At 38.0% G+C, this 15,669-nt stretch overlaps 1 protein-coding gene across 3 annotated transcripts in view; it reads right to left on the bottom strand.

The window, feature by feature from the left end:
• AASS (aminoadipate-semialdehyde synthase) overlaps positions 1 to 15,669 on the bottom strand; it is a 78,155-nt gene that overhangs the window by 22,451 nt on the left and 40,035 nt on the right. For all 3 annotated transcript variants that reach the window (XR_010406405.1, XM_045864334.3, XM_045864335.3), the window contains 6 exons: positions 8,456 to 8,515; positions 8,242 to 8,309; positions 5,744 to 5,865; positions 5,436 to 5,562; positions 1,479 to 1,589; positions 1,278 to 1,386 (listed from right to left, as the gene is read on the bottom strand). Coding sequence is in view for 2 of the 3 variants with exons in the window: in XM_045864334.3 (XP_045720290.1) it covers positions 1,278 to 1,386; positions 1,479 to 1,589; positions 5,436 to 5,562; positions 5,744 to 5,865; positions 8,242 to 8,309; positions 8,456 to 8,515 (597 nt within the window). In the remaining variant the exon portion in view is untranslated. The remainder of the gene's footprint in view (positions 1 to 1,277; positions 1,387 to 1,478; positions 1,590 to 5,435; positions 5,563 to 5,743; positions 5,866 to 8,241; positions 8,310 to 8,455; positions 8,516 to 15,669) is intronic.

The following is a 15,669-nucleotide window of genomic DNA, read 5'->3' as shown; positions in this document are numbered from 1 at the left end:
TTTAAAGATTTTATTTATTTATTTGAGAGAGAGAGAATGAGAGAGAGAGCACATGAGAGGGGGGAGGGTCAGAGGGAGAAGCAGACTCCCCGCCGAGCAGGGAGCCCGATGCGGGACTCGATCCAGGGACTCCAGGATCATGACCTGAGCCGAAGACAGTCGCTCAACCAACTGAGCCACCCAGGTGCCCCGAATTTTCCCCACTTTTAAAAGTCAAGCTTTGGGGCACCTGGGTGGCTCAATTGTTAAGTGTCCGCCTTCGGCTCAGGTCATGATCCCAGAGTCCTGGGATCGAGCCCCGCATCGGGCTCTCTGCTCAGCGGTAAGCCTGCTTCTCCCTCTCCCACTCCCCCCTGCTTGTGTTCCCTCTCTCGCTGTCTCTGTCTGTCAAATAAATAAATAAAATCTTAAAAAAAAAAAGTCAAGCCTTTATCCATTTACAGATAAAGAAAATATAGTATATGTATATATACAATGGATTACCACTCAGCCATCAAAAAAAAAAAAAAAAAAGAAAAGAAATCTTGCCATTTGCAATGATGTGGATGAAACTAGAGGGTATTATGCTAAGCAAAATAAGTCAACCAGAGAAAGACAATTACCATATGATCTCAATCATATGGGGAATTTAAGAAACAAAACAGGGGATTATAGGGAAAGGGAGGAAAAAATAAAAAAAGCCAAAATCAGAGAGGGAGATAAACCATAAGAGACTCTTAACTATAGGAAACAAATTGAGGGTTGCTGGAGGGGAGGGGTGTGGGGAGATGGGGTAACTGGGTGATAGACATTAAGGAGGGCACGTGCTGTAATGAACACTGGGTATTATGTAAGACTGATGAATCACTGAACTCTACCTCTGAAACAAATAATACACTATATGTTAATTGAATTTAAATTTAAAAAATAATTAAAAATAATAAAAAACAAATCAAGTGGGGAAAAAATAAAAATGACTGTTCTTAAGGCTATTTTAAAAAAATTAAAAAATAAAAGTCAAACCTTACCATCTCCAAAGGCAGTCTAAAATCTTTCATTAAAACAAAATATTACAGTAGCATCTATTTCTCTAAAAATCTATTATTAAGCCTTGGACATTGTTTTACTATACAGATGTATCTGCAGTTGAAGGATTTTACTAGAAATTTCTAGTCAACGTATGAGTTAGAATATAGCAGCTTCCTTAATCAAAATTATAAAAAGATTATTTCTGTACACCAAAATCTGGACGTTTTAATATTTTCCTAAATGGACCTTTGGGTGTAAATTAGACTCACCGTGGCTCCCACTTCCTTGGCCTTATCTATGGTTTCCATTGCCAACATATGATCAAGACCAGGGTCCAACCCAAGTTCACCAATGACTGTGATGCCGGCATCTTCCACACTACAACAGGTGGGAAGGGGAGGAAGAAAAAGTTGGATATAAAATAAAAATAATGCCATGGAGCTACTTAGTTGAAAATGACTGAAACTTACCTTTTTTCTAATTCTTTTAGCGCCGGTGTGATGTAGCTTGCAGTGATCATGTTAACTTTGCTTGTGATGCATGCCTTCACCACAAGAGGATGCAATGCATAAGGCAATAAGCTTAAAAAGAGAGTGAAACTAATCAAAAACTTTCCCAACCCTACCTTTGAATATACCTTAAACTGCACTAAAGCTAAGACATCACTCTGATTATTCTCTCCAAGGTGACCAATGACTCTTGGAGAACTACAGAATAAATTCATCCTGTTATCACATTTAAAACCCTCCACAATTTGACTTTTACCTAATCTTTCCATTATTCTCCCTCTATCTTCTTCATAAACCAAAATGGGAACCAAAGAAGTTATTATAATTCTCCACTCACAGCCTGTACTTTTCCAGCTCTGGAACTTTACTCTGACTGTACCTTCTACTTGGAATATTATGTCCACCCACTCACCCCCATCCAGGCCATACCCCCTACTTGAAGAAATGTCTGGAGAGTCACCTCCTCTAAGAAGCTCTCCCAGATTCCCCCAAAGCCAGATCTTCTTCTGCATTCATTCAGCTATTTCTTTGCAACATTTAATGGGATTTATTCCATTCATCCTTATATTTCTATGATTTTCTATCTTGGCTCCTCTACTAAAAGATAAGGTTCTTTTTCTTTTTCTGCCATATTTCCCAAATGGCTATCAGTTGGGTTAAACTAAGTCAAAGTGACCCAGATGTTACATTACAGAGTAGAATCTAAGAAGGTCCAAAGGGAGAAATAAGCTTTAATGGTACTGATTGGTGCAAAACTTTTCAAAATGGTTAGAAATCTATATGCTAAGCAAAAAAAATGAAACTGTGTTCAAAACTTAACTCCAACTCAGTTTTCTAAAAATCTGGCTTTGGTGTTTTAATTTGGCAGTAGGACTACACAATCACAAAAAAATGAATTTAAGTAATTGTTAATATAAATGAATATATTCATGTTCTATCCAAGGACTAATAAAACATCATGTCAATTGCATAACAATATTCAAGTTCTACTAGCTTATTGACTACCTGGTGAAGCAAGCTACATAGTACAATGAAAATACAAATACAAACTTGTAAACATGATCACACTATTATCACTGTATTTGTCAAATTCATCCTGCAAATTTCAGATTTTCTCTAAAAACAAAAAAATAAAACCACCTCTGAGATACTTACGCCTCCTCAGGTTAGTAAAGTATTGCTACTTAGATTTATTATCCTGTGGAATAAAATTGTGTTCATATTTTGCCAGTATCAGTATGAAAACTCTCAATCTCTATTTTTTGACTTTTTTAATTAAAAGAATTATTACCAAACATGGTAACCCCTTAAAAGCCAATGAAAAAATACATGCAAAACTCTTTGTTGGAAAAATATTAATAGAAAATGTACAATGACATCATCTTAAAGATTAAGTAGAGTTTTTTTGGTCACATTCCCCACATTAAAAACTTTCTTAATAAAAAGTTTATTAAGATCTAATAACATTTTAAAACTCTGGCATAATCTGCACTAACCAAATAATATGCTAAGAACTAGAATGCCAGAACTTTGATTAATGGTGCCTATTTTAGACAAAAGGATTAGCATTTATAACTCATTGCATATGTAATATAATACCTACTAAAGGGACAAAACTTTTGAATGATTTGAGTTGACTCCAACCCAATTAATCCAAATAATGAGAAATGCCACTTGTTAAAACACACAAAATACAAATGGAATTTTCAAAGTAACTTACCGAACTCAATTACTACTTTGCATTAAGAACTAGAATCGCCAAATTAAAACCATGAGGATTTCACATATTATTATAAATTTTTTTGTGAAACATATTCTTCATTTTATTTTGGTGGTCACTATTACTGTGTTTTCATCAAAACACTTTCTCCAACTTAAAAAATAAAAAATGTAAAGAATGCTACAGGATAACAGTGTTTAACAACATTACCACTATTCAGCATGGAAACTCAACGGACTGAGAAAAATTAAATATAAAACAGATTTTGTTAATGTTAAATTTTTTCGAGGCCATCAGTTTGCTAAATTTTTAAATATGCATTATTATTTAGTCATATTTTGCTTCAGATTTAGTTCTAAATGTGTATTATAATGTTTTCTTTTTTTATGGAAAAGAAAAACAATGTTTTATTTAGGTACCTATGTGTGGCGAAACAAATTCCCTTTGTTTTATTCAGGAGGCTAGAACATTCCATTATGAATCATAATCATATCAATGACAAACAAGGTCTATGGGTCATTGGTAAATTTTTGCTGAATAAAAATTATTGCACATTACATTTATATAAATAGAATAACATTTTAAGTGCCTAAAGTGAGCCTATAATTTAAATACATCAAGAGATAATACACAAGTTCCCACACAGGATTACCTTTCCTATTGTATGTTTTCTAAACCCTTTTGTTGTTGTTGTTGTTGTTGTTTTTTGAAGTAGGACATCACAGAACTTCCTCCAAAGATATCATTTCAATCTGATCTAACTATGAAAGTCACCTCATTATGGATGAGCAGGTAGCTTTCTTCCAGCTTGGAAAAATTATATTCTAAGAATAAATGACTCTTCTCATCACTTTGGTATTTTAAAACCCAGTTTAATTATAGAGTACCCTCATGTAGCTCTGTACCTAGAAGTTAGATCTGCATTTTTATCAGTAGTAAACACTATAGTTCAAGATCTGTTCCGCCAATAAGACTAAAAATGGTTAAAAGGCTACAAAATCTACTCATTTTCCCTTAAGCTTTATTAAGTCCAAGTGATAAAACAGCCACCAAAATATATGAAACATTAATACTTCTGACATAGCAATTCCACTTCTAGATAGATATCCAACAGAAATGCATATATATGGCAACCAAAAGACAAATACTAAAATGTTCATAGCAACACAATTCATAATAGCCAAATTCCAGAAACAATCTAAACATCCATCAACAGTCGTGCTCGCTTCGGCAGCACATATACTAAACATCCATCAACAGTCAAATGGATAATAGGGGGTATATTCACACAATGGAATGTTACATAGCAATGAGAATGAATAAACTATAATTACAGGCAACAACACAAACAACTCTCACAATCACAGTGTTGCAGAAAGAAGGCAGCCATAAATGAGGACACACTGAGTAGCTCCAAATGTACAAAGTTGAAAACTAGCAAGAATTAATGTATACATGAGAGGCCAGGATAGTGCTTACCCTTGAGGGATAGGGCTAATAATGGAAACGGACACATGGTGGGCTTCTGGGGTACTGTTATTCTGTTTCTGGATGTAGATGATGGTTATGAAATGTGTTCACTGTGAAAACTCACTGAACTATATACACTTATGATTTGGGTATTTCTGGGTGCACACTTCAATTGAAAATTTACTTAGGGGGCAGCTGGGTAGCTCAGTCGTTAAAAGCGTCTGCCTTCGGCTCAGGTCATGGTCCCAGGGTCCTGCGATCGAGCCCCGCATGGGGCTCCCTGTTCCACGGGAAGCCTGCTTCTCCCTCTCCCACTCCCCCTGCTTGTGTTCCCTCTCTTACTCTTGTCTCTCTCTGTCAAATAAATAAAATCTTTAAAAAAAAAAAAAAGAGGGGCGCCTGGGTGGCTCAGTTGGTTAAGCGACTGCCTTCAGCTCAGGTCATGATCCCAGGGTCCTGGGATCGAGTCCCACATCGGGCTCCCTGCTTGGCGGGGAGCCTGCTTCTCCCTCTCCCACACCCCCTGCTTGTGTTCCCTCTCTCGCTGTGTCTCTCTCTGTCAAATAAATAAATAAAATCTTTAAAATAAATAAATAAATAAATAAATAAAAAGAAAATTTACTTAGGAGAAAGAGAAAATAAGGAAAGAGACATAACAACAGTGATCATATATTTTGTGTTTCCTACACAAACAAATATATGACAATCATCTCTTCCTAGATACTAACCTGATGACAAGATCCTGTTTTGCCACCAAGGAGCTCAACTTCTCTTCTTGTTTACTAATGTCCATGCTAACAGGATTAATATTATATTTCTTACCTAACTGTTTGATTTGGTTCTTCATGTCAGAGCCTATTTCAAGAATACAAAAGTCCAATTTTTAGATTACCTTCACTAGTCAGAGAGTAAAACACATTTTAACATCTCCAAAAATAATTTCTCAGAGTTTAGAAACAAGATAGTCATCTAAAATTCACAGAGTAAGCATGCTTTGAAATCGGTTTTCCTTCTTTAAAAATTAGGGCTTATTTACCTACTGTTATTTCTATCTTGTTATCTCTTGACAGGTATTCCAATACAGGTTCAGATACATAACCAGATCCAAGAACCAAGACCTTTTTCTTGGTGTCCATTGAAAGTGACTGAGCAAGTTCCCTATCAATAAAAGAGGGGAAGGGGAGAAAAATTTAACAACAACAACAAAAATATTTAAATAACAAAATCTTGCTGTCCCCCAAACAAACCAAACCTTAGACTATGAAGCAATAATTTTTCCCACATTTCTTATAATAAGAACCTCAACAGGAGTTCCCTAGACCAACATTTTTCATTAATTATTTGAGATTTTGCATGATAAATAACAGACCCTGACTTCTCTGAGGTGTATGTCCATACTTTCATGAATTCCCAACCACTGATGAGGTGCAGATGCTGGACCATTGCCTGGCTTGCTCACAATTGAGTAACTTGGTTTCACACTTTATCCTTCCAAGGGACATGATTCAAAATCATGCCAGGGGCTATACTTCAGAAACCTTACCCTTCGCAACAATCTGAGGAGACAACAATCTGAGGAGATTGCTATTAGCCATATTAGGCATTGTTTTGTCATTTATCATTAGGGTCACTTGAAAACAATTAAAACCAGACTTCTGAAATCACAAATGCCATGGGTTAAATATAAAAACCTAAGATGAATTACTAAGCAGGATTTTAATGCTTGAACAGTTTATTCTATTTTGTTCCTTCCTGGCAGATTAACTCTCTGTCTTTCCTACAAACTATGACCTCCCACACCGTGACTGTCTTGTTCATCTTTATAAACCCATTAGTGCTCAACAAATTTTGTCTTAAGTATGGAAGATACTCATTAAAACTCTGTTGATTCAAATTCACAAATATCAGTGTAAGACCATGGGAATGGCTTGGTGCCAGGGACATGAACAGAAGGCTCTATTGTTGGAATCTTTTAGGCCAAGATGTCTCTCAAACTTTAACCTTTCGATTAATTCTAAGTGAATAAAAATAAATTTAAATACAAAATGTCCCTGCCCCTCTTCACCCCCAACACTCATGTTACTGATGAGGTGAGTCTCCTTTAACCTCCACTCCCATCCATTTCACCCCCCAGAAAAGAACACAATTATTTGGTTATTGTGTATCCTTTCTAACAACATTTTCTATAGTTTAAGTAATTAAATTTCATTGTTTTGATGTCCAAAAATACAATATTCAAAATACATTTTTAAAAACTCGCTCCTAAATTTTAATACTGTCCACCCCATCAGCTACCTCAAACACTTGAAGTTAATAATCACTGTGCTACGTGATGAAGAGGCTATTCGAGTAAGGCAGGTATTTAAGACAACTTAAATTTCCTTTCAAAATACAATCTTCATTATCAGAAGTTCCACTATGAAGGGGGGTAGGAAGTCCTAGCAGACTTGCTGCTACAAGAAATATGGTGTGTAAGAGTGAAAACATCATCGTGACCAGTCATGTTAGACATGTTATTAGGATTAGTAATATAGAGATCATCAGATAGTAAGAATCAAACAATAGAGAGTTATGAAAAATGAACATATGTGAAGTTTCCCCTATAAGAAACTCTCTTACAGGACTATAGTGCTAGCCAGTTTAAAAACAAAAACAAAAACAAATCTCTCTTGGTCTCTTATGCCAGAATATTTCACCGACACATCATGGATGGACAAGCACAGCAGTAGTATACTTGATCCAAGCAAATCTCTTTACTTCTTAGAGACAGAAGAATTGAGAAGGAAGATAAGGCAGTTTGTTTGCTTCTTTTTAATTTTTCCACTCTGGTCTCTCCTGAGAATTCAGTGCATGGATTATTTTGTTAAATGTGAATAGACTAGTGGAGTAGATATAAACACAAATCAAGTGCAATCAGCTGAAGAGGACCAGAACATTCCAAAGAAATGTCAATGTTTTCAAACTCTGAGCAGTAAAATCAATTAAGGAAACAAGGCCCTTAGCTAAGTACCTTTCTAAGAGAACTATTCTCTTGGATACATTTACCACATTACTGTTTGGCACCTTCATCCTAAGAAGAATTCCCAGGGAAAACTGACCTCTCACCATTTTCTTTCTTCATGACTTCTCTTACTTTCTAAATAAGAGCCCACTTGCCTAAACATTTTACTAAACAAAATAGAGTCCAAACCCTCAACTAAAAATCAGACTGAAAGCACCACAGAAAGGGTTAGTGTGCTTATTTTCTGTGAGAAAATAGCCGAGACATGTCAATATGCAAAATGCTAGAGAAAGAAAAAGGGGCTCCTCAAAGGACAACTTTTTAGACTTTTGCTTGCTTACACACAAGTCTACAATAGGAGATTAGAAAGCCAAAATGATGTTCAGAGGAAAATAATTCCCACTGGTTTCACCCAGTCACATAGTTTGGATTTCCTATATGTACATTTTCCAAATTGTATAAACCTAGTATCATTAACTCAAAAAGAAGCATTTAAAAATACTCAACAAAACCAAGATAAGAAAAATGCTTACCTGCTCTCTCGGAGTTTCTGGATATATTTATACTTATCAGTCAATACACCGTTGGATGTAATTACTGCCTAAATGTGTATGACACAAGACATTTCTTTAGTGTCCATATATTAGACCCACAAACAGGGGCTCATATAACAAAGATGGAGAGAGAAAGGGAAAGGGAGAGAGGGAGAGAGGATGGTAGTGGAAAAAAACTATTTTTGTAACTTACGTCTCGCACCACAGGAGAAAAATTCTGACTTTCAAGAGGCTGTGTCGCATCTGATAATATCTGAAAAGAAAATGAGATTGGTAAGAGATAAATGATTGTAGAGAAGAATTCCTGGTGTTTGTTTCCATATTAAAATATTAGTCAAAGGAAAAAAAAGAATTTATAAAAGTTTTCTGAAGATCACTGAATATAAATAATTGGTAATAGAAGTCCACAAGCAACGAATTTTGTCCCCTAAGAACCTATTTCAGCACAAGTTCCAATTTTAAAACTAAAATTTGATCATCTTTGCTTGTTAAAAACACAAAATGGTTTATCCTTCCCCACCAGTTCGATGTGTCATATTGAACATGCTGGCAAACATCACCACAAGCTTTACAGCCATAGTTCCCACTCTGAGGGCCCGAATCCCACCCCAAAGGTTCACACTGTTCTATCCGAAAAGAGAATGGGCCTTTCAGACAAAAAGCCATCAAGCCTGCAATAGGGAGTCTCCCTCAGGCCCATATTATTCAATGTACAGGCACATCAGCATTTCGAAAGTATCAAGAAAAAAGTAGACCTCAAAGATTCACCCAGTCTTCCCTTTATCTTACAAGAATGAGTCAGATGGCCAATAACAAAAGCCACATCTCTCAGATTAATGTCCCACCATCCTTCTAATCCTCCTCTTTTCTTACAAAGTATCCAATTCCTGAATAGGCTGCCAAGAGTAAAGGTCACATACATTAGTAGTATTGCTTCTGATGGTCAGGACCTTAGGGTCAATGAGACAACCATTCCCTCCTTATCCTTGTAGGTTGAAGTCTAGAGCACTCACCCAGCTGAGAAAGAGCAAAATGTACCTACCAGATACTGGCAGAGAAATATTTACTTACTGTATTAAAATAAATATGAGGGGCATCTGGGTGGCACAGTCAGTTAAGCGTCCAACTCTTGGTTTCAGCTCAGGTCGTGATCTCAGGGTTGTGGGACCGAGCCCCATGTTGGGTTCTGTGCTCAGTGTGTAGTCTGCTTGAGATTCTCTCCCTCTCCCTCTGCCCCTCCCACTTGTGCTCTCTCTCTAAAATAAATAAATAAATCTTTAAAAAAATAAAATAAATATCAAAACTACTTTCATGTGTCTAAATTATACAACACTTATGCTATCTATTCCTGGGATATGGACATTTAAAAAAAAGATATTTATCTATAAGGCAGGTAGGGCATCTTTGGGGAAACTCATGGAATTGGCACACCTGGTGTCCTCCATTGCTTCTTTTACCCAGGCACCTGTGACTATTCCTTCCTCAAGCTGACTCCTCCACCTACCAACCCTGTCTCCTGCCAGAAGCCGTAGGTGAATAACAACATGGGATTCGAATTTCACTTGGCATATGCCTAAGCCACCAAACTCGTGTATCCTTCCATTTTCTCGACTGTTATACCTAATTCTGCAGCCTTACTCAGGCCTTTCTGAGACCAGGGGAACTACCTCCCACCTCTCTCCTTCCATTTATCTTCAATCTAAAACACAAACCTGACTGTTTCTTCTGTGTCTATTTAAAATAATCCAGTAGCTTTCCAAAACCCTCAAGATAAAAGTCTCTAGTTCCTTATGTGGTCCCCAAGACTCTCTATAGTCTGTCTCTGCCCCTCCAACCTCAATTCTCCCTTCATCTCATACCCAAAACTCTAGTCCTATCAACACTGTGAAGATGCTCATCTGCATTAGCGTTCCCATGCCTCTGTGCTATACCATGTGGATGCCTCACATGCTATTATTCCTCTACATGGAATTCCCACTCTTCATCCTCCAAGATACAGCTGAAGAACTGCCTCCTCTGTGAAGCCTTTCTCAAAATCTGCCCCCAAGCAGACTGAAGCTAAGAACTGCACTTGGCATCTTGCCTGTGCAATAAAATGGTAAATACTCAATAAATAGATAAATGGATATATGCAATAATCATATGGATTTTTCCAAGGAAAATGAAGTAACTATCTTGAGTCCACCTAAAGAAAGGCAAACATGAAAGACAACAAAAGGCTGCTGAATGATTGCATTTAACTGTCTTCCTTGCTGGAATTCAACCATGACAAAAGTATAAGCACAAGGGTCCTAAAGTATATGGCATGCCATGTCACTTTCACATATACCACCTTTGAGAGCTCATCACTCTTTCCTAAATTAATTTCAAGCTATTATTCTGGTATCAAGACCATTTCCAATATGGAACCAACATACTTCCCTTTACTGTATTGGATTTGACAGCTCACAGAAACCCTGTTAACTCCCACCTTTGCTCTCCTCTCTCCATCAGATAGTGTGCCTCCCATTCCCATGCAAATGAACAGATCCTATACATCTATCAAGAGCTGCCTCAAATGTCACCTCTTTCAAAAAACCTTTCTGACTTTACCCAACAAGACAGAGCCTCACCCTCCACAACTTCATTAGCATTTTCCTAATGGCTGTCACTTGTCTCCATCCACTTCCTGGACCTCATGCTTCTATAGGTCAGAAGGTGTATTTTAATTTTCTTCATCCATATATGTGCCTTGTTCCAGCAGACAATAAATATGTAATTAATTCGAGTGAAACAAACTTCTCTATTGGTTCAGAATGATAACCTTTAATGCCACAAGGTCTGAACCTTATGTTCAAAAGGAAAATCTAGGGGTAAAAGAGAATGCATATATTTTTTTTTTAAAGATTTTATTTATTTATTCATGAGACACACAGAGAGAGAGAGGCAGAGGGAGAAGCAGGCTCCCAAGGAGCAGGGAGCCCGATGCGGGGCTCAATCCCAGGACCCTGGGACCATGACCTGAGCCAAAGGCAGGCGCTTAACCATCTGAGCCACCCAGGCGCCCCGCATATACTTTTTTTTAAAAGATTTTATTTATTTGAGAGAGAGAGCAGGGGGAGGGGCAGAGGGAGAGGGAGACAAGCAGAGCCCCATGAAGGACTCTATCTCACGACCCTGAGATCATGACTTGAGCCAAAACCAAGAGTCAGATGCTTAACCGCGATGAGCTACCCAGGCACCCTGACAGTGCATATACTTTAAATACAGTTCCCATACAGTTATCAGAAGAGAACACAAACAACATACTTAATTTTTTTAGTGGTAAGCAGATACACACATATCAAGACTACAATATAAAGCCATAAATTTTCACAAATGTCCAGTGCTTAAAGACAGTGCTGAGATAGATGTCCCCAAGACAATCCTACCACACTGTTTGGAGGACTATCATGATACATAAAAGGAAAAAGGTGTGACAATTTAGAGAAGCCAGCTTAGTCAGACATCTGTGCAATATCATCTGCCTCAGTCTGACCAAAAATCTCCAACACCTCACTGTCAGGTAATTTTAACCTTGTCACATTGCCTATGTGAGTCTATTAACTGCCGGTTTATGTAAGCAAAAACATATCGCCTATTTAAATATACATTTTCTTTCCAGCAATGGTGAATTAGATCTTTTCAGACCAAGCTTCCCACTGAGTAAAACCACGTAAAACATGAAAAGCCTCAGTTCTTAGCTTCAAAAAAGTACATAAAACTTTTTTTTTGTCTGGGGAAAACAGTGGAATAGGAGGACCCTAAGCTCACCTCTTCCCACAGACACAACTATATAACAACCACATCAGTTTATATAAGCCAGAAAATGACTTGAAGACTGGCAGAACAAACACTCCACAGCTAAATGAAGAGAAGAGGCCACAATGAAGAGGGTAGGAAGGGCTGAGATGCAGGGATCCTCAGGACTTCCCACAGGAGGAGAGACAATACTGGCACAGGGAGGGGAGAGAACCAGACTCTCACACTGGGGAACCCACACAGGAAAGATGAATCCCCATAATATTTGGTTTTGAAAACCAGAAGGGCTGAATTTCACAGGTTTTTACAGGCACCGGTACTTAAAACATGTAACTTTAAAAATCTGCGGGCTTGGCTCTGGGAGACCCAGGAGGGCAAGATGAAACTGAGTTTCTACCCTTAAAGAGACAGCACAAGAAAAAGCTCCACTGAGATACAGCATAGAAGTAGCAGTTTGAAAAATGCCTGGGGTATATGGGAGGAAGATTTGTTTACTAATCTCAGAGCATGTGCCGGGGATTGGGGGCAAGAATCCATGAGAGACTTGTCTAGGAATCAAGGAGCTGGCCTACACTATTTCCCTGCCCCACCCCCCAGCGTAAACACATGCCACCAGCTGAAAGCAGCATACCATCTACACTTCTACCTAACTTGATAACAGTGTGCCCTACCTGTGTGTTCCCCTGTAGACACACCCCCTCAAGCCAGGCCTCAGCTCAATGTCTCCTCCCACTGAAGAACCGTGCAAGCCTTGCTAACACCCCACATCTGACACCACAGGCTTCTGCAGATCAAGCCCCTCCAATATACTCTTGGTCTGAGCCCATCCAAAGTGTGCCACAAGGCTGACAGTATGCAGGCAGCCCTGATGGACCAGCACCACTCCAAAGCGATGCCTGCTCCAGGGAGAGGGAAAGAGAACCACACACACCAGTCAGACTGAACCCCAGCAGTGGGCTGGGGACAGATAGCTGATCTGACGGCAGGTCCCACCCACCCACAAAAGCTTTTCAGAAGACAAAACAGGGAAAGCAACCTGCACCTCAGTGCTACTGCATCCACGGCAAATGCCAGGTCTGACACAACTCAAGCCCAAGGCAGCCCCAGACCAACCTACTAACATCACAGGGACCAAACCCTACCCATAATAGGCTAAGAGGGCCATTGCAGATGACAACGGAAGAAAAAAGTGGCTCAGCCACAACAACAGAGTGCACACAGCACACATAGGAGACATCCAGTTCTGGTGAATAAGGAACATTGCACTACAGGGCACTATAGGACCTCTTCTTCATAAGGCCACTACTTTCAAGAGCAGGAGATGTAGCTGACTTTCCTTACACATGGAAACAGACACAAAGAGTTAGACAAAATGAGACAGAGGAATATGTCCCAGATGAAAGAACAGGACAAAATCACAACAAGATACCTAAGTGAAATGGAGATAAGTAAAATGCTCTTGAGGTAAGAGTGGAGGGCTCGGTAAGAACCTTAACAAAGAGATAGAAAACATAAAAAAGAACCAACCAGAAATGAAGAATTCAATAAATGAAATTAAAAATACACTAGATGGAATAAATAGTTGGCTAGAGAAAGCAGAAAAAAAGATCAGGGACCTGGAGAACAGAGTAATGGAAAAAATCAATCTGAACATGTGAGAGAAAAAATAATAATACAAAATGAAAACAGACTTAGGGAACTCATCTACACAACCAAGTATAATACATTTACATTATTATAGGGATCCCAGGGGAAGAAAGAGAAAAGGGGGCAGAAAATGTATTTGAAGAAGAGCTGAAAACTTCTTCAGACTGGACAAGGAAACAGAAATCCAGATCCAAGAGGCACAGAGAGCCCCCAACAAAATTGACCCAAGGAGATCCCTACAAAACCACATAATAAATAAATGGCAAAAACTAGTGATAAAGAGAAAATTTTAGAAGCAGCAAGAGAAAAGAGAACAGTTACATACTAGGGTAACCCCATAAAGCTATCAGTGGATTTTTCATCAGAAACTTTTAGCAGGCCGGAAGAGAGTGGCATGATCTATTCAGAGTGCTGAAAGAAAAAACCTGCAGCCAAATATTCTCTATCCAGCAAGGCTATAATTCAGAATAGAAAGAGAAATAAAGTTTTCCAGAAAAACTAAAGGTAAAGGAATTCATGACCACTAAACCAGCCCTACAGGAAATGTTAAAGGAGACTCTGAGTGGGTAGGAACAACCATAAGTAGGAGCAAGAAAAGTAGGAAGCACAAAAGCAGTGAAATTAAGTATACCTATAAAAATCAGTCAAGGGACTCAAAATAAAAGGATGTAAAGTATGACACCATAGGGGCACCTGGGTGGCTCAGTCGTTAAGCGTCTGCCTTCGTCTCAGGTCCTGGTCCCAGTGTCCTGGGATCGAGCCCCACATCGGGCTCTCTGCTCTGCGGGAAGCCTGCTTCCCCCTCTCCCACTCCCCCTGCTTGTGTTCCTGCTCTCGCTGTCTCTCTCTCTGTCAAATAAATAAATAAAATCTTAAAAAAAAAAAAAATGACACCATATACCTAAAATGTGGGAGGGAAAGGAGTAAAGAATGGGTTCAAACTTAAATGGCCCTCATCTTTATATATAGACTGCTATATGCAGATGTTATATACAAACTGAATAGGAACCACAAATCAAAAATCAGTAATATATATGCAAAAAAATAAAAGAGAAAGGATCCAAGATCATCACTAAAGAAAGTCAACTAACCGTGAAAGACAAGAGCAAGAGAAGAAAGGAAAAAGAGAAGATCCACAAAAACAGCCATAAAACAAGTAACAAAATGGCAATAGTTGCATACCTATCAATAATACTTTGAATGTAAATGAACTACATGCTCCAATCAAAAGACATAGGGTGACAGAATGGATAAAAAAGCAAGACCCATCTATATACCACCTACAAGAAACCCATTTTAGACCTAAAGACACATGCAGATTCAAAGTGAAGAAATGGAGAATTTATCATGCAAATAGATGTGAAAATAAAGCCAGGGTAGCAATACTTATATCAGACAACATAGACATTAAAACAAAGACTGTTAACAAGAGACAAAGAAATATATATACACCCTAATATTAGAATATATATATTAATATAAAGAATAATATATATATATTATATACTAGAAAATATAACAATTGTAAATATTCATGCACCCAACATGGGAATACCTAAATACATAGAGCAGTTAATAACAAACACAAAGGAAGTAATTGATAGTAATACAGTAATAATAGGGGACTTCAATACCCCAATTACATCAATGGGTAGATCATCCAAACAGAAAATCAACAAGGAAACAGTTGTCTTTGAATGACACATTGGACCAGACGGATCTAACAGATATATTCAGAACATTCCATCCTTAAAAGACAGAATACACATTCTTTTCAAGTGCACATGGAACATTCTCCAGAACAGATCACATATTAGGCCACAAAACAAGTCTCAATAAATTCAAAAAGACTGAAGTCATACTATGTATCTTTTCTGAGCACAACACCATGAAACTAGAAATCAACCACAAGAAAACATCTTGTTAAATAATTAAATGATTAAATAATGAGCTACTAAATGATGAATGGTGCAATCAAGA

The sequence above is a fragment of the Mirounga angustirostris genome, unplaced genomic scaffold (assembly GCF_029215605.1).
Source record: "Mirounga angustirostris isolate CCGP_5_RB_7025 unplaced genomic scaffold, mMirAng1.0.hap1 SCAF_12, whole genome shotgun sequence".
Classification (NCBI taxonomy): Eukaryota; Metazoa; Chordata; class Mammalia; order Carnivora; family Phocidae; genus Mirounga; species Mirounga angustirostris.
The sequence above is the reverse complement of the archived record's forward strand: the minus strand, read 5'-3'. Positions and strand labels throughout refer to the sequence as shown.